General features: G+C 46.0%; 1 protein-coding gene across 3 annotated transcripts in view; it reads left to right on the forward strand.

Moving 5' to 3' along the window:
* The first annotated feature begins 4,333 nt into the window (after window positions 1–4,333).
* LOC140720776 (NACHT, LRR and PYD domains-containing protein 3-like) overlaps window positions 4,334–19,779 on the forward strand; it is a 40,492-nt gene continuing 25,046 nt past the window's right edge. For all 3 annotated transcript variants that reach the window (XR_012097257.1, XM_073035608.1, XM_073035609.1), the window contains exons 1-5: window positions 4,334–4,453; window positions 11,458–11,545; window positions 15,538–15,704; window positions 18,412–18,583; window positions 18,680–18,745. Coding sequence is in view for 2 of the 3 variants with exons in the window: in XM_073035608.1 (XP_072891709.1) it covers window positions 11,536–11,545; window positions 15,538–15,704; window positions 18,412–18,583; window positions 18,680–18,745 (415 nt within the window). In the remaining variant the exon portion in view is untranslated. The remainder of the gene's footprint in view (window positions 4,454–11,457; window positions 11,546–15,537; window positions 15,705–18,411; window positions 18,584–18,679; window positions 18,746–19,779) is intronic.

Below are 19,779 nucleotides of genomic sequence, written 5' to 3' on the forward strand. Positions count from 1 at the left end.
AGCCGGACACATAACAGGGGACTTTACATCCCATAACACTGGATTCAGTGATGAAACCCGTGATTAATGTTGTTGTCCCACTGAAAAGTCCATTAAGGTGCTTTTAAATGCCAGCCCTCTCCCACAGCTGACGTCACACATGTGCTCCCCACACCGGGATCTGCCCTCACGTGCGCTGTGTCTTACGTCACCCACGCGCTGCTGTGCTCGAGCTTAGGTTGAACGGCTGGGCTAATAATCACGTGACCAGCCCCCTCCCTCACTGCTGTCAGCAGAGGATTCAGGAGCTGCGCTATTCCCATTGGTGCGGAGCGATGCCAATCACAGGTTACAACCAGTCGCGGAGGCGGACAAGCCGAGTGGGCGTTACCCCGCTGAGTCCGTCTCCCGCTCAGGCGCCGACCGCCTCCTCAGAGCGGAGAAAACCTCAAAGTAAATGTCCGCTTTCTGATTTATTTCCATTTCCCTCCGAGGGAAGTTGGGGCGTTTGTGAAGCGTCTCCTGCGGCCGGAGTCTGATGTATCGCTGAGAGGTAGGAGGAGACCGCTCGGCCCGTCGGTTTGATGCCGGTTCCCCGGGGAGGGAGGGAGAGGGGGGGATTTTATTGAAAGGATGAAGATGGTGAGAGACGGGGCGGACAGGATGTTTGTCCCGGTGGGACAGGAGGGGCTCATCTGTGGAAATGTCTGAGCCCACGGTGGTGTCGAGCGGAGGGATTCACCACATTGGGGGCAAACACTGTCAGACTGTTGCCCTGCAAGCGGGGCCGATGGTCCGGGCAAAGTGACAATTATTTGTGCTTTGTTGAGATTGTACCTGGAATATGGTGTAAAATCCCGCTCCCCATACTAACACGGGTTATACAGACCAAAGAACAAACTGCCGGAGGAACTCAGTGGGTCGGGCAGCATCTGTGGAGGGAAATGGACCGTCAACATTTCGGGCCGAGACCCTCCCTCTGGACTGAGAGTGGACGGGAAATAGTCAGAGAAAAGAGGTGAGGGGTGGGGATGGGGCAAGAGCTGGGGAGTGAGAGGTGGATCCAGGTGAGGGGGGAGATGGGAAGGTGGAAATAGTGACAGGGGTGGGAGGTGAGTGGTTGGGGCAACACGGGGCTGCAGAAGATGGAAATTAATTCCATAGAGGATTAACAAAGAGGTTAGAGAGTATTTGTTATAGAGAGCGCAATGAAGATTCACCAGACTGATCCCTGGAGTGGTGGGGTCATCATATGAAGAAAGATCAAATGCGATAACCCTTTCATTTAGAGAATCGAGGACTGAGAGGTGAACACATTGAAATGCACAACATCATTACCGGTTGAACCAGGGATCCCAGTCTCTGAAACAGGGTGTGGAATGTCCGGGACTGAGATGAGGGGAAATGTCTCCACTCCGAGGGTTTGAATAGATAGATAGATAGATACTTTATTCATCCCCATGGGGAAATTCAACTTTTTTTCCAATGTCCCATACACTTGTTGTAGCAAAACTAATTACATACAATACTTAACTCAGTAAAAAAATATGATATGCATCTAAATCACTATCTCAAAAAGCATTAATAATAGCTTTTAAAAAGTTCTTAAGTCCTGGCGGTTGAATTGTAAAGCCTAATGGCATTGGGGAGTATTGACCTCTTCATCCTGTCTGAGGAGCATTGCATCGATAGTAACCTGTCGCTGAAACTGCTTCTCTGTCTCTGGATGGTGCTATGTAGAGGATGTTCAGAGTTATCCATAATTGACCGTAGCCTACTCAGCGCCCTTCGCTCAGCTACCGATGTTAAACTCTCCAGTACTTTGCCCACGACAGAGCCCGCCTTCTTTACCAGCTTATTAAGACGTGAGGCGTCCCTCTTCTTAATGCTTCCTCCCCAACACGCCACCACAAAGAAGAGGGCGCTCTCCACAACTGACCTATAGAACATCTTCAGCATCTCACTACAGACATTGAATGACGCCAACCTTCTAAGGAAGTACAGTCGACTCTGTGCCTTCCTGCACAAGGCGTCTGTGTTGGCAGTCCAGTCTAGCTTCTCATCTAACTGTACTCCCAGATATTTGTAGGTCTTAACCTGCTCCACACATTCTCCATTAATGATCACTGGCTCCATATGAGGCCTAGATCTCCTAAAGTCCACCACCATCTCCTTGGTCTTGGTGATATTGAGACGCAGGTAGTTTGTAAATCCCCACCACAGAGGGCAGTGAAGACTCAGTGATCGTCCTCACATAAAACTGAGGCCGGCAGATGTGTGGAGACCGAAGGGGTCGAGGAAATGAGGATCGGGCGGAAACATGTGGCTGAGATGGAAGAGCAGCTGTCATCTTGTTGATGGTTTGAGGGGCTGAATGGCCACCACCTCCTGTTTCTCACCGGAAGTTTCAGTGTTCCTGTCCAGTGAAGCCAGAGGAATGTGAATGGAAATTAGAAACATAGAAAAACTACAGCAGTATAATAGCCCTTCGGCCCACAATGTTGTGCTGAGTATGTCTTCACTTTACAAATTACCTGGGGTTACACATAGCTCTCTATTTTTCTAAGCTCTATGTCCATGTCCAGGAGTCTCTTAAAAGACCCTATCGTCCCCGCCTCTTCCACTGTCGCAGGCATCCCATTCCACACACTCACCACTCTCTGCGTAAAAAACTTACCCCTGACATCTTCTCTGTACCTACTTCCAAGCACCTTCAAACTGTGGGAGAAAGCCTCTGTCAGTCCACACGATCAATGCCTCTCATCACCTGATACACCTCTATCAGGTCACCTCTCATCCTCCATCACTCCTAGGAGAAAAGGCCGAGTTCACTCTACCAACTCTCATAAGACATGCTCCCCAATCCAGACAACATCCTTGAAAATCTCTTCTGCACCCTTTCTATGGCTTCCACGTCCTTTCTGTAGTGAGGCGACCAGAGGTGAGCACAGTACTCCAAGCTGGGTCTGACCAGGGTCCTATATAGTTGCAACATTACCTCTCGGCTCCTAAATCCAATTCCTCAATTGATGAATGCCAATACACCGTACGCCTTCTTATCTACAGCATCAACCTGCGCAGCTGCTTCGAGGGTCCTATGTTCCCGGACCCCAAGATCCCTCTGATCCTCCACGCTGCCAAGAGGCTTACCATTAATACTATATTCCGCCATCATATTTAACCTACTTCACACTTATCTGGGTTGAACTCCATCTGCTACTTCTCAGCCAAGTTTTGCATTCTATCAATTTTCCACTGTAACCTCTGACAGCCCTCCACACTATCCACAACACCGCCAACCTTTGTGTCATCAGCAAACTTTCTAGCCCATCCCTCCAACTCCTCATCAAGGTCATTTATAAAAATCACGAATGGTAATGTCCTAGAACAGATCCCTGAGGCACTCCACGGGTCACCGGCCTCCATGCAGTATATGACCCGTCTACAACCACTCTTTGCCTTCTGTTGGGCAAGCCAGTTCTTGGATCCCATGCCTCCTTACTTTCTCAATAAGCCTTGCAATTACAGATTGTAACACAATCATCTTCACCCAGAACAGAACACACTCGTGCTCCTGTGGAACCCAATGATTATGCCCCAGTTCTCACTGACATGCTGCCGTCACACTGTACAGTCTTCCTGAAATAAAAAATTCTGCACTATTTAAGCTCGTTTATTGCAACATCATAGAACTGTTCCCTACTCCCCTCGCTCTGAACATTGAGCCACCAGCAGGGGTATTTACAACTTTTCCAAACATTGGTTGGGATTCACATTTTTAAGAATTATATATTTATTTGTGATTTGTTTTTATGCTTTGACATCCTGATGAAACAGAGTTCTGACACCCATCAGTCCTGTAATGTGTGAAAATTTAAACACATTCTCCCTCCCACTCACCCGATGTTCCTCTCCGCTGAACTGACGGTCATTTATAAAAATCACGAAGAGTAGGAGTCCCAGAACAGATCCCTGAGGCACACCACTGGTGACCGAATTAGTGTTTATGAACATAAAATGATTTAAATGAACCCTGCACAATTCCTATTTGTGCCTGCGTTCTCTGTCAGACCGGGTTGGGAATTCAACCCGTAAATCTTTGACCCGGGGAGGGGCATGGAGGAATTGGACGGGAAAAATACGGAGGGAAAATTGAAAATGTTGCTGGTGTAAGTATGAAATAATGTGGGAAAAACGGCGGTGGGTCGGCAGGGGCGAGGAACTGTCACCGGGTCACGTGGGAGACCATCCACCATCACGTGATCCCATTTTGCCGCAGAGCTGCAGCATTTGCAGTTTCGTTTCCGAGGCCCCGCCCACCGCCCTGATGACGCGGAATTCACATCGCGCATGCTCAGTCCTGGATTGCCCGTGTTGTTTCCAGTTCTTTGTTGAAGGTTTCTGCGGTGGGATCGGGATCGAGAGCAGGTCCTCGCCCCCCGGGTCGAAGAGCTGGGAAAGGATTATCCTTTCGGTGAGTATTGAAGCCGGTCCGGAGCGGAGAGGTCTGATGTTGGGCAGTGAATCACTTTCCCGAACTCAAACAAGAGAAAATCTGCAGATGTTGGAAATGCGAGCAACGCGTACAAAATGCTGGAGGGACTCAGCAGACCGGGCAGAATCCAGGAAAAGAGTACAGTCTACATTAGCGGCCGATACCCTTCGGCAGCACTGGAGAATAAAAGGTGGGGTTGGGGAGGGAGAGAGAAACACAAGGTGATCGGTGAAACCTGAAGGGGGAGGGGATGAACTTTCCCGAACTGACGGCCTCGCCTCGCTTCCTTCACAGAATCTGCCGGGGTCGGTCCGGGTTGTGAGACCTTCACACCGAACCGTCTGAGATGAGCTGCCGCTCAGCCCCTGTTGTTCTGGTCCTATTAGCAGGATGAAGTAAAACATGTTTCTATACTGTTACTGACAGAGAATTGTATAATTTGTGTTCCGTGTGTTATCTGAATGCACTTGCCTGTGATGTTGCCACAAGTCAGTGTTTCTCTGTCCCTGTACCTTCCCGTACTTGTCCACTTGGCAATAAATTCAACAGGTCCTGAGAAATCTCAGTGAGATTTGATTAGTGATGATCATCTTGGCAGCTCGGTAGGTCGAATGTATGAGACAGTACACTGTTAAATGCAAAACCCTGAACAGTGTTGCTGATCAGAGGGATACGCTTCACTAAACTCAGAGAAATTTCTTTAACCAGAGTGTGGTGAATTTGTGGAATTAGCAAAGGCATCTGTGGAGGCCAGGTTTGGGGTATGTAAGACGGAGATTGATAGGTTGTTTTTGCATTCCCCCCTCCCCCCACTACTTTCAAATCTCTTACTATCTTTCCTTTAAGTTAGTCCTGACGAAGGGTCTCGGCCCGAAACGTCGACAGTGCTTCTCCTTCTAGATGCTGCCTGGCCTGTTGTGTTCCACCAGCATTTTGTGTGTGTTGTTTGAATTTCCAGCATCTGCAGATTTCCTCGTGTTTGATAGGTTGTTGATTGGTTACGGTGAGAAGGCCGGGGAGTGGGGCTGAGGAGTGAAAAAGGGTCAGGCATGATTGAATGCCGGAGCAGACTCGATGGGCCAAACTGCCTAATTAGGCTCGTATGTCTGAATCGGTTTATTGTCGGGGAGACCCACCCACGGTTACGTGATCCCGTTCTCCGCTCTCACTTTGCCGCAGAGCTGCAGCAGTGCGGTTTTTCCGAGACCCCACCCCCCGGGTCTGGTGACGTGAGAATCACACTGCGCATGCTCACCGTCTGCAGTGATTTTTAGCCCGCTGAGTTCATTCACCAGTTTGCGCCGATATTGATTTGCAGCAGCGGCATATTCTCTCTTGTTGGGGAAATCGGTTGTTGGCCAGTGAGTCCCGTTAACTTCCCGAACTGGTGGCTTTGCCTCGCTTCCTGGAAATCCTCCAAAGTTTGTTTACTTCAGATAAGCCGTTTCTGAGCCTGGTGATAGGTGCTTAATGACCGTTGTATCTTCTCCCTAATTGGGGTGGGTGAGAAAGGAGAATGTCTCGGGTTGTGGGGATCTTCGATTTCACCGAGGGAGCGGGAAGTCCAGAAAGTGTTCATGTAGGGGAGACTGGTTTCTGTGATGAGCTGATCTGTGTCCGTAACTCTGCAGTTCCTTGCAGTCACGGGTAAAGCAGTGGCCATACCAAGGCGTGAAGTATCCGGATGGGAAACTTTTTATGGTGCATTGATAAAATTTGGTGAATGGCAAAGTTATGGTTTGTTCTAGCTTTGTCATTTCGAGATCTTTTACATAGTGGTATGGTGGCGAGCATTTGGTCCATAATGATAGACAAAGGAGCTCGTTAAACTCAACGGTTTTACTGTGATAAACATAAACATTCTGGGCACCGTGACCCGGAGAGTGAACCCAACCAGTCTCGTACAGACAGGGGGAGGTGACCATCACACACCCCGGTTACAGTTAGTGTGACCCAAAAATACACAATCAGATAATTGTGTAGCCCGAGCTAAAATGTAACAATAAATGACTGGAATTTCCCATCATAAACCCACAAAAGCATTTTAACACAAGAACAATGAACAGTGCTAGTCAAAGGAATGCAGAGCCAAGCTGTCCACCACAATCACCGTGCCCCCTGGAGCAGCACAGTACTGAATCTTTAATTCAGTATCTTGTATTGCTGGAGGACCATCAGTGATTGTCCTTGATCCCTTCTCCCACCTGGTTCCATCTGTTCATTCCCAGCTCATCTGGGTCAGCCTCTGTCCAGCCTGCATCCCATCACCTCAATGATATATATCAACCATCTTGTTGAATCTCTGTCCAGCCTGTATCCCACTCCCTCAATGATATATATCAACCATCTTGTTCAACCTCTGTCCAGTCTGTATCCCACCACCTCAATGATATATATCAACCATCTTGTTCAACCTCTGTCCAGGCTGTATCCCACTCCCTCAATGATATATATCAACCATCTTGTTCAACCTCTGTCCAGTCTGTATCCCATCGCCTCAATGATATATATCAACCATCTTGTTCAACCTCTGTCCAGTCTGTATCCCACCACCTCAATGATATATATCAACCATCTTGTTGAATCTCTGTCCAGGCTGTATCCCACTCCCTCAATGATATATATCAACCATCTTGTTCAACCTCTGTCCAGTCTGTATCACACCACCTCAATGATATATATCAACCATCTTGTTCAATTTCTGTCCAGTCTGTATCCCACCACCTCAATGATATATATCAACCATCTTGTTGAATCTCTGTCCTGCCAGTATCCATATATATCAACCATCTTGTTCAACCTCTGTCCAGCCTGTATCCCACTACCTCAATGATATATATCAACCATCTTGTTCAGCCTGTCCAGTCTGTATCCCACTACCTCAATGATATATTTCAACCATCTTGTTCAACCTCTGTCCAGTCTGTATCCCACCACCTCAATGATATATATCAACCATCTTGTTCAACCTCTGTCCAGACTATACCGCCAACTCAATGATATGTATCAGCCATCTTGATAAACTTCCGCCCAGCCTGTATCCCATTGCTGCAATGTAATATTTCAACAATCTCTCCTACAAACTTTGTCTTCATTGTGAAATTTTGTTTTGCATCTTTTCAAGAATTGTTTTTTTTTAATAGCTAGGACTGCCAGAGGTTTAATTGAACACAGCATGTGGCAGGGTAAAATCAGCCATTTCAATCTTAGTTTCACCGTTACAAAATGGCTGCAGTGTTAATTGTCATCATAATGGAACTCATAGCATCTGATGTTAAGTTTGTTATTTCCTTTTTTTTTGGTGAGCCTCTGTTTCCAGGGTAACAACCCACCAGGAAGAGTTGCAGATTTTTATCGCTCTGTGGTCACCGCCTCTCAACGAAAAGACCGCAGCCTCAGGGGCAAATGTAACAGAAAGATAGTGGGAGGAAAAGATGCTGTGTACATTGACTGTATGGGATGTATTACAACAGGGTGAGAATGAACTCAGATCTAACAGAGTGGTTGGGGTGGGATGGTATTTACAGTTTAGGGTGGCAATCAGTTACTATCTGTGCATTAAAATGAAGAGGGAGAAAATACTACAGCTGCAGGAAATTTAAAGTAAGGAGGAGAAAATACTGGAAACGCTCAGCAGATTGGCCACATCTTTGACAATCTCAGTTCTGGAACTGGGTCTTCCACCATTTGTCCTTTCAGAGATGTAATCTGATGTACTGGGTTCCCAGCATTTTCTACTTTATAGTTTTACATTTTGTTCCTGCTGCACTGCAGGAGACATGGCAGCCAGCTGTGCTGGGCAAGATCCCACTCAGCAGGAAGATTTTGATCAACTGCGCTTGGTTTAGCAGCTGGAGTCAGGCTGAAGTGTATCCGCATCCTCTATACAGACCGGGGAACCAGCCTGAGCACTGGCCCCGGCAGAGGGTCATTAGGTTCCAGTTCCACCTTAGTCTGTGAATCGGAAATGGCAGGAACACCACGGCAAATTGCCGGCACCAAAGCATCTTTGTATGGGTGATGATATTGGGCTGGTGACTCTGAGGATATGGAACTGGCTTATAAGGCAACAGGTGTCAATGAATTTCAAAGACATCTTGGTCAGTTTTGGAGAGGGGCTGAGGAATGGCAAATGGTTTTCTACTTGGACAAGTGAGAGATGGTGCATTTTGGACAGTCAAACTAGGTGGGGTGGGACTGGTATAGTGAAGGGGAGGGCACCGATTGTTGCGGAACAGAGCAACCTGGGAGTACAAGAGTACAGTCACTGAAAGTGGATGTGCAAATATAGAGGGTGAAGAAGAAGGCTTTAATCATGCTAGCCTTCATCAGACTGGGCATTGAGTTCTGGATTATGGGCATTATATTGTCGGTGTGGCTACACAGTATTATGTACAGTTGTGTTCAACCTACTGTAGAAAATATATTATCAAGCCAGAGAGGGCGCAGAAGAGATTGCTGAAGATGTTGCCTGGGCTAGAGGGCCGAGTCTAAGGAAGCGTTTGGCTAAGCTGGATCTTTAATCCAGAGGAGAATTAGGGTGACATTGTAGGAGTTCGTGAAATCAAGAAGGACTTTAGATATGTGGTTGGTCGTGGTTTTTACCCAGGATTCAAGATTCAGAATTGTTTGATGTCATTCCAGTAACAAGTGTAAAGGAGAACAAGATGTTAGAGACCACAATAATAAACCAAACACAATACATAAAGTATGATAGTTTAAAAACATTGATCGTACAGCCAGAGGGAGGTGACCATCACACACCCCAGTTACAGTTAGTGTGACCCAGAAATACACAAGCAGATAATTGTGTCGCCCGAGCTAAAATGTAACAATGAATGACTGGAATTTCCCATCATAAACCCAGAAAAACATTACACAAAAACAATGATCAGTGCTAGTCAAAGGAATGCAGGTCCAGGCTGGAGGAGCAACACCTCATACACCGTCTGGGTAGTCTCCAGCCCCTTGGCACGAACATTGGATTCTCCAACTTCTGGTAATTCCCTCACTCTCCCTTCCCCCATCCCAGTTTCACTCTGCCTCCTCCTCCAGCTGCCTATCACCTCCCTCATGATTCCACCGCCTTCTACTACCCAAAGTGATTTCCCCCTACACATTCCTTCTTCACCTTTCCTGGCTATCCCCTCCCCCACCCCTTGATCTTTCCTCTTACTGGTTTTTCAGCTGGCACCTACCAGCCTCCTCCATCCCACCCTACCCCCCACGTTCTTTATAGGGCCCCTGTCCGCTCCCTCTTCTGTCCTGATGAACAGTCTCAGCCCAAAACATTGACTGCTCGTTTCCAAAGATATTTCAGCTTTTCAAGCTTCCCGGTGAGCAGTCTGGCTGAATTTCCCCAAGTATTGACTTGTTGGATCTTCTTGCTGTCCAATGAACTCTTAACACTTTCTTCCAGCAACCAAGTTCAAAGACGTTGATTCTTCTATATTCAGCCTTACTAATAATCCAGCTCTCACAGCCATACATCACAACGGGAAATACTATAGACTGGACTCTACTGTTCTTGGTAGACAACGTTATATCTCTGCGTTTAAGTATTTTTTCTAAATTCCCATTGCTGCCCTCCGCAGAAGTAAGCGTCGTTTAATATTGTGGTTGCATTTACCATCTATAGAAATCTTTGAATTGAAGAAGACAAAATCTGCCACTGCTTCCACTTCCTTTCCATTGATTACCACAGAGTTAACAGGATTGGCTGGTTTTCTTAATATTGAGCAGAAAGCCAGCTTTCCACTTTCTTCTTTCACTTTGCTTAGAAGCTTCCTCAGATCCTCCTCACTTTCAGCGATTAGAATAGTATCACCTGCATATCTGAAGTTGTTAATATTCTTTCTGGTAATTTTGACTGCAACATTTTGAGTCCTCTCGACCAGCATTCCTCATATGTTCAGCATATAGATTAAATAAGCAGGGTGACAATATGCAGCCTGGTCATACTCCTTTCCAAATCGTGAACCAGTTTGTTGTTCTGTGTCATTCTAACTGTTGCTTCTTGATCTTTGTACAAGTTTCTCATAAGGCAGAACAGATGTCCAGGTATTCCCATTTCTTTAAGGATTTGCCATAGTTTATTATGGACCACACTGCTGAAGGCTTTAGAGTAGTCAATAAAACATAGATAAATACTTTTCTGAAATTCTCGCGATTTCTCCATCATCCAGCGTAGGTTAGCAGTTTGGTCTCTGGTGCCTCTGCCTCTTCTAAAAGCAGCTTCTATCTGGCAGTTCCTGTTCCATATATTGCTAGGGTCTTGCTTGCACAATCTTTAGCATTACCTTCTAGCACGTGAAAACTTTCGGTAATTTGAACAATACTTTACATTTCCGTTCTTGGGTATTGGGATAAAAACAGATCTTAATCCAGCCTAAAAGTCATTGTTGTTTATATTTTCCCAGATCTGCTGGAAAATTGCATGCAACACATTGACAGCATCACCTTTTAGAATTTTCAACAATTTTACAGAAATCCTGTCACATCCTGCAGCCTTATTATTGGCAATGTTTTCTATCACCCATTCGACTTCACTTTCCAGAATGTCTGGCTCTAGATCGATGAGGGAGTCATTGCAGGTGTCTTCGCTGTTCGATCTTTCTGCAATTCTTCTGTGTGTTCCTGCCATCTCCCTTTGATGTCCTTTGCTTCTGTAAGGTCCTTCCCTTCTTTGTCTTTTCCTACGCTCATTTTACATGAAATTTTCCTTTGATTTCTCTAATCTTCTGCAACAGATCTCTTCTTTTTTTCCAATTCTTTTGGCTTCTTCAGCTTCAGTGCATCGCTCCTTTAAGTAAGTTTCCTTATATTTCCTTGCTATCTTCTTGAAATTTGTGTTCAGTTGGAGGTCTTTGTACCAATCTCCATTTACTCCCTAGAATGTTGGAGAGTGAGCAGTGACCTTACAAAAGTGTTTAAATTTGAAGGAATGTGTAACTGAATCACACTTTTTTATTTGTGTAATTCAGGTCATTGCCAGCAGGTGGGGCTTGCTTCCACCCGGACGTCAGACAAGCAGACGGTAATCAACCAACAACAGAGTGAGAATGGACACAGGTATGCTCACTGGCTTCTTTCTCATTAAAACTCTGTCATCATGGTACACGTGTAGTCAAATCGTCAATAATTCAGAGGGATAAACTTGGGCGATAAAGGGGCAGAGATAAAGTACCATCAAACGGGGTCATTGTTCCAACTGGTAAAGCGTCCATGAGCATTGGAACAATTCACCAGGTCCAGCGCGGGGACCTAACGAGGGGAATGGTCGAATTACTCCCCTCACCACACAAATCTTCACCTGAGTGAAAGGAGAAGGAGCCCCTGAATAAGGTGGCTGTGGGTAAAACTCAGACAGGAATACAACAACGGGCAATGTAACAGTCGAGGGAACAGATAGAATTTCCGTCAGCATTTGGTATGCCCTGATGTGGGAAATGCCTCCGACAGCCATTGAGAGAAACAGATGTTGTTTTATGTTTGGAAGGGCAATGTTGAATTCTCCCCAGATTAACGGTTTGTTGCACAATGGAGATGAGGGGAGTTCCCGGTGTCTGTTTTCTGTGGCCGAGTTAAAGAACGTTATATTGAGGGAGGACGGGCTGGGTGCAGGAGACAGTTAACAAGTGAAATTGTACACAGGGAATCGCGGGGGGGGGGGGGCTACTGAAGCAATGAAATGACCTTGGTGAATAGGATTAAAGTAAAACAAAATAATAAGTGGAGAGGGCACCGTACAAAATGCTGGAGGAACTCAGCAGGTCAGGAAGCACCTACAGAGAAAAAATAACCTTCAACGTTTCGGGCTGAGAATCTGTAAATTGATTTCAAAGTCGTCCTGGGTACATAAAATGGAGTCAGCACTAGAGGAGCGTTGTTCTAGCTGAAGGTCTGCGACCAGTCGTGTTAGCAAGGATCACTGTTTCGCCATGTGTCGTGTGTGTGAATCAAATAGGTTAATCATATGATATGCTGGGTGGACTTATTTGTTGATTTACAGAGTTGGAGGAGTTGAATAAATTTGGGACTGTTGTCAACGTGTTCAGCATCCAGTTAGAAATAGGAACAGAGAGTCACCAAGTACAGATAATTCAGGTAAATGTGAGAAGCTGCATTTTGAGAAATCAAATTCGCGAGCAATGTGCACAGTGAATGTTGGGAGCCCTGGATCACTAGTCACATCAAAGGCCTCCTAAACCAGAAGAAGAGGGCCTTTAAAGATGGTGATCGGTTGGAGCTTAAAAGAGTTCAGAAGGAACTCAAAGTACAGATAAGGGGGGCAAAGGAGCAATATAGGAGGAAGCTAGAACAAAAGCTGCAGAAAAAAAGCATGAAGGAGGTGTGGGATGGGATGAAGATCATCACCGGATGCGGTGCAAAGCGGGGGGCAAACATAAGTGGAGATGTGGAGAAAGCGAACCAGCTGAACAACTTCTTCAATAGGTTTGACAGCACAATCTCATCCTCACCGCAGAACTCCACACCAGGCTTACTTCCCTCACAGGAAAATAGCTACTCACAGGAGACCTTGCCCACGCCCAGGATTACGGCTGCACAGGTGGAAGGTCAACTGAGGAAGATCTGTACCAGCAAGGCGGCTGGACCGGATGAAGTTTCCCCACGATTACTGAGGGCCTGTGCGACTGAGCTGGGAGAACCACTACAGCACATCTTCAACATGAGCCTGGAGCAGAGAAGAGTACCCAGACAGTGGAAAACATCCTGTATCTCCTGTATCCTGTATCGGTAGCTGAGCGAAGGGCGCTGAGTAGGCTACGGTCAATTATGGAAAACCCTGAACATCCTCTACATAGCACCATCCAGAGACAGAGAAGCAGTTTCAGCGACAGGTTACTGTCGATGCAATGCTCCTCAGACAGGATGAAGAGGTCAATACTCCCCAATGCCATTAGGCTTTACAATTCAACTGCCAGGACTTAAGAACTTTTTTTTTTTAAAGCTATTATTAATGCTTTTTGAGTTAGTGATTTAGATGCATATCATATTATTACTGAGTTAAGTATTGTATGTACAACAAGTGTATGGGACATTGGAAAAAATGTTGAATTTCCCCATGGGGATGAATAAAGTATCTATCTATCTATCTATCTATCTATCTATCTATCTGTATTGTCCCGGTACCGAAGAAACCACAACCAAAAGAGTTGAATGACTTCAGACCTGTTGCCTTGACGTCGCACGTGATGAAGACCATGGAGCGGCTGATAATACAGAATCTGAGGCCACAAACCAGGCACGCCCGGGATCCTCTTCAGTTTGCGTATAAGGAGAAGGTGGGAGTGGAGGATGCTATCACGTATTTGCTGCACAAATCCCTCTCTCACCTAGATGGGGTCAGTGGTGCTGTGAGGATTACATTCCTGGACTTCTCTAGTGCCTTTAACACCATCCAGCCCAAGATCTTAAGGCACAAACTAACGGAGATGGGAGTAGACTCTCACATGGTGGATTGGATAGTGGACTACTTGACAGATAGACCTCAGTATGTGCGGTTGGGAGACTGTAGGTCTGACACGGTGGTAAGCAGCACAGGAGCGCCGCAGGGGACCGTGCTCTCTCCGGTCCTGTTCACCCTGTACACATCAGACTTCCAATATAACTCGGAGTCCTACCATGTGCAGAAGTTCGCTGATGACACGGCCATAGTGGGGTGTGTCAGGAATGGACAGGAGGTGGAGTATAGGAAACTGATACAGGACTTTGTGATATGGTGCAACTCAAACTCCCTGTGTCTCAATATCACCAAGACCAAGGAGATGGTGGTGGACTTTAGGAGATCTATATGGAGCCAGTGATCATTAATGGAGAATGTGTGGAGCAGGTTAAGACCTACAAGTATCTGGGAGTACAGTTAGACGAGAAGCTAGACTGGACTGCCAACACAGATGCCTTGTGCAGGAAGGCACAGAGTCGACTGTACTTCCTTAGAAGGTTGGCGTCATTCAATGTCTATAGTGAGATGCTGAAGATGTTCTATAGGTCAGTTGTGGAGAGCGCCCTCTTCTTTATGGTGGCGTGTTGGGGAGGCAGCATTAAGAAGAGGGACGCCTCACGTCTTAATAAGCTGGTAAGGAAGGCAGGCTCTGTCGTGGGCAAAGTACTGGAGAGTATAACATCGGTAGCTGAGCGAAGGGCGCTGAGTAGGCTACTGTCAATTATGGAAAACCATGAACATCCTCTACATAGCACCATCCAGAGACAGAGAAGCAGTTTCAGTGACAGGTTGCTATTGATGCAATGCTCCTCAGACAGGATGAAGAGGTCAATACTCCCCAATGCCATTAGGCTTTACAATTCAACCGCCAGGAGTAAGATATGTTAAAGTGCCGGGGTTGATTGTATTTAATGTATTTAAGTAAACTACGTAAGAACTTTTTTAAAGCTATTATTAATGCTTTTTGAGAGAGTGATTTAGATGCATATCATATTTTTACTGAGTTAAGTATTGTATGTAATTAGTTTTGCTACAACAAGTGTATGGGACATTGGAAAAAAATGTTGAATTTCCCCATGGGGATGAATAAAGTATCTATCTATCTATCTATCTGATAATAAGATCGATGTACTGTCGGGTCTTGTGATGGGTATGCATAGCTCCCTGAAGGTGGCAACACAATTGGTAGTGTGCTAACGATGAGTTGAGGTATTTTTTAACGTTAGACTGTAACTGGATACACGTTGGTTAAGAGACCATTTCAGTATTGTACACAAATCGAGAATGATGTGGAGGGTCTGTACAGGGTGCAGACGAGTTTCACCACAAAAACCTGAGGTAACAGGTTTAAGTTTAGATGGTAAAGTTTAAAGGGGATTTAGGATGCATGTTTTCCACAGAGAGTGATCGGTGTCTGGAATGAGCTGCCGAGGGAGAGACTGGAAACAGATACTCAGCAGCGTCTGGGAGGCGTTTGAACTCATGAGTAGGCCGGGAACGGAGGGATATTGACCGTGTTCCTGAAGATGGGATTGGTTTAAATTGGCATCGTGTCTGCATCCGCATGGTACATCTACTATTTTATGTTCTATGACAGATCTGAACTCCGCCATCTCCGCCTTCCTGACAAATTGTGACGAACACCAACTGTTCCAGTTGACGAGATTCTACATGGAGCGACTGGAGCAGGCGATTGAGGAGGGTGTGGAGGGAGTCGGTTTCATGTTAACTCATGATCATCATTTCAATGAGCGAGAGTATCACGTAAGTGGAAGGGACATAGACTGAGTGTAGATTCTACTGAATCAATCACAGACCGACAGAACCGGTGTAACAGCACCTCTGGGCAGTGAAAATCCTGTAATGCTTGTGGTGAACATCAAGAAAAGAATTTTCATCTGCGAAAACCCTGAACTTTTATTAACCAATACAAGCCTCTCTCCAGTTTTCTGATCACATTCATTTATAGACAGATTAGGATACAGGCAATGATTGAGAGGTGAATTTAGTGATGTGACACTTGACGGACATTGCAAGTGGACAGAGAACCACTCTACACCACTCAGTCTGACATCACATCATGTTCCCAATGTTCGACATTAATGGCCATTCACCAATCTGTGTTCTCCTGATGACCGACGGGTTTCCCACAAATCAAATATATAGTGACATATTTCTCAGCTCATTCTCAGTCTACCTTCAACCCTATTTTCAACTCAAGCAACACTGACCCGTCTCTCATTTGAACTGCTGACCCTTTCTTTATCAATATCCCAACATGCCTCATGTTTCTGTTACCATCTGTTCCTTGTGACTTCCAATTTGAGTTTGTAATTACTACAGCATATACTGTTAACATGGGAAGTGCAACATTAGTGCCACTGAAAATATTCTTAACATCTACAGCTAACATAGAATTACAAAGAAACAGCTTTCCAATGGTCCTCGTGCTACTGGAGTGCATTCACCTATTGCCACCCAGAATGAATATTAGTGAAGAGCCAGACACCATACTGAACACGACATTCCACGTGAGGCAGCTGACAATTTCAGTCCATATTTCTTACTCAACATTCCCACCAGTCGGCTTTGGTCTGTCACACACGCACAATAGTCCTGAGTTTGCTGGCTGCTCCTCACTGCCAGTTTCCAGCTGTTGGCTTTGGTCTGTCACACACGCACAATAGGCCTGAGTTTGCTGGCTGCTCCTCACTGCCAGTTTCCAGCTGTTGGCTGGCACTGGACCCCTCGTGGAGCCTGGCAGTGAAGTGTGAAGCTGCTGCGGTTCACCAGGGATTACCCTGGCGAAAATCAACAGTAACCCGGCCATAGTTTCACCTAGTCATAGTCATCAAACCCTACAGTACAGCAACAGGCTCTTCTGCCCATCCAGACCACACCGACCTATTATCTGCTTAGTCCCATTGATCTGAACCCGGACTGGAGACGTCCAAAACTCCCCCATTGAATGAACTTATCCAAACTGATCTTAAATAATCAACTCGAATGTACATCGACTAATTAAGATGGCAGCACGTTCTGCGCTCTTCAGCAACCTCTGAGTGAACAAGTTCCCCCTCATATTGCCTTTCACCTGTCATCGTTACCCTATGATCTCTAATTCCAGTCCCACCCAACCTCAGTAATAAATGCATTTTCGCACTAACTCTCTCTATACCTTTTATAAACGTGTATATCTCTGTCACATCTCTCATGGTCCTCCTACACTCTATGGAGTAATGTCCTAGCCTATTCACACTTTCTCTATATCTCAGATCCTCAACTCCTGGCAACAATCTGTATTTTATTCTGCATTCGTTCAATCTTATTGATATCATTCCGGGAGGTAGATGTACACATTGCTTCAAATTAGCCTCTGCAACATCAACTTCGACATAATATCCCAACTTCTGTATTCAATATTTTGATTTATGAAGCCCCATGTCCGAAAAGCTTTACAACGCCATCTACCTTCGATAACACTTTCAAGAAATTTTGGATCTGTATCACTTTGCAGGATCTCATCACACTTCCTACTCTTGTCATTGGTACCAACGTGGACCAAGACCTGCTCATCCTGCCCTTAAGGAAGTTTCAGAGTTGATATGAGATATCACTGACCTTGGCAAGACACCATCCAAAAATCCTGTTCTCATAAATAGAATCTCCAGTCTGTTCTCCTGACCATTGAATTCCTCCTGTCAGTGCAGATCAGCAATTCTCATCCCTTCTGAGTCACAAAGCCAAACTCAGAGCCAGAGGCATAATCACCATGTCTTTCCTCTGCGAGGCCATACCCCGAAACAGAAAGCCGTATACCTGTTACAAGGAGTTTCCTGTAGTGGCTGCCTGTTCCCTTCCCCCTCCTGACAGTCACCCAGTTTCCTGTGTTCTGCGCCTTGGGTATAGCTCCCTCCCTGTAAAGTCTGTCAGTCAACCTCTCAGTCTCCCGAGTGATCCCGGGTTTATCCAGCTCCAGCTCCAATTCCTCAGCACAGTCTGTAAGAAGCTGCAGCTGGATGAAATTCCAGAAGGTGCAGTTGTCAGGGACACTGGAGGTCTCCCTGACTTGCCGCACCCTGTAGGAAGAGCATCCCACTCTCCTGCCTGGCTTTCCCACTGTTCTAACAGTGAAACAGAGAAGGGAAATATTACCCAAGATCTACCCAAGCCTCCGCCTCTCCTCACTGAACCCTCTCTGACACAAAGCCTCAATAACCTACTCTATCTGTGGCTCACTCACACTATGTCTGCTCCTTTTAAACCTTGCCAAGTGGATAAGTACCCCGCAATCTGTGGCGTTCAGAAAGTCATCACTGGCCATGCTAACTTCTTTTAATTTATTTTTCCTGCTACGAACAATTGCTGTCAGTGATCTGTGACGAGCAGAATGTGCTGGGTCAGTCCATGTTCAGGGTAGATTTGAACCCATCCCTCCGCTCCTCAATATATTCCCCATTGTTCATTACAGAGCGTGACTGACCTCGCGGAGAAGGGAAAACGAGCGGGCGCTTCCAAACTCCTCCTGGATCTGGTGATGGAGAAGGGCTCCGGGGCCCGGAGGGTGATGTGGGAATCCTTTGTGAAACTACATCACCATTTACCGAAGCTGAGCAGAATATTGAATGAAATACGGGAACGAGGTACGGTGAACAATACACTGTGTTACAGATGTAAATGCTGATGAATTTACAGTATTACACAGAACAGACTTCATGCAGGTTAATCTGTTTGAACAGGTGACGGCCAATTCGCCTACATGGACACCGAGCGGGGTATATCTGAAGTGCCCCCGCATCTGGAAGGTAAGCGATGGAACGGAAACCTTAAAGTCTTTATTTGACTCTGAGAGTCTGAATACGTCTCTTTAGAGGCCTGTTTCGAGACTGTCAGAGTCTGGGAGACAGGTTTTTGTTGTTATTTTACACTGAGAGTCTGAATACGTCTCTTTAGAGGCCTGTTTAGAGACGGTCAGAGTCTGGGAGACAGGTTTTTGTTGTTATTTCACACTGAGAGTCTGAATACGTCTCTTTAGAGGCCTGTTTAGAGACTGTCAGAGTCTGGGAGACAGGTTTTTGTTGTTATTTCACTCTGAGAGTCTGAATACGTGTCTTTAGAGGCCTGTTTAGAGATGGTCAGAGTCTGGGAGACAAGTTTTTGTTGTTATTTCACACTGTGAGTCTGAATACGTCTCTTTAGAGGCTTGTTTCGAGACTGTCAGAGTCTGGGAGACAGGTTTTTGCTGTTATTTCACTCTGAGAGTCTGAATACGTCTCTTTAGAGGCCTGTGTAGAGACTGTCAGAGTCTGGGAGACAGGTTTTTGTTGTTATTTCACACTGAGAGTCTGAATACGTCTCTTTAGAGGCCTGTTTAGAGACTGACAGAGTCTGGAAGACAGGTTTTTGTTGCTGTGGCTGAGGACAGGAAGCAATTTGCATTTGTCACAACACCCGGCACCTTCCCGGTCTCGGGATCTGTACCCAGAGGCCTCTGTGAGTTTGATAAACAGACATTCCCGTCGGCCTCTGTCCTGTTGCAATCGCTGTACCTACCTCTCCACCTATCTTTGTATCATCCGCAAACTTTGCCACAAATACATTTATTCCATCATCTAAATCATTGACAAACAATCTGAAAAGCAGCGGTCTCAATACTGATCCCTGCGGAGCACACCAGTCACTGGCAGCCAATCAGAAAAAGGCCCCTTTTATTCCCACTCGCTGTCTGCTGCCTGTCAGCAATTCCGCTCCACGGGCCAGTATCTTTCCTGTGACATCATAGATTTTTATCTGGTTTAGCAGGTTCGTGTGCGGCACCTCATCAAATGCTTTCTGAAAA

The sequence above is a fragment of the Hemitrygon akajei genome, unplaced genomic scaffold, assembly GCF_048418815.1.
Source record: "Hemitrygon akajei unplaced genomic scaffold, sHemAka1.3 Scf000047, whole genome shotgun sequence".
In the NCBI taxonomy this organism is placed as follows: Eukaryota; Metazoa; Chordata; class Chondrichthyes; order Myliobatiformes; family Dasyatidae; genus Hemitrygon; species Hemitrygon akajei.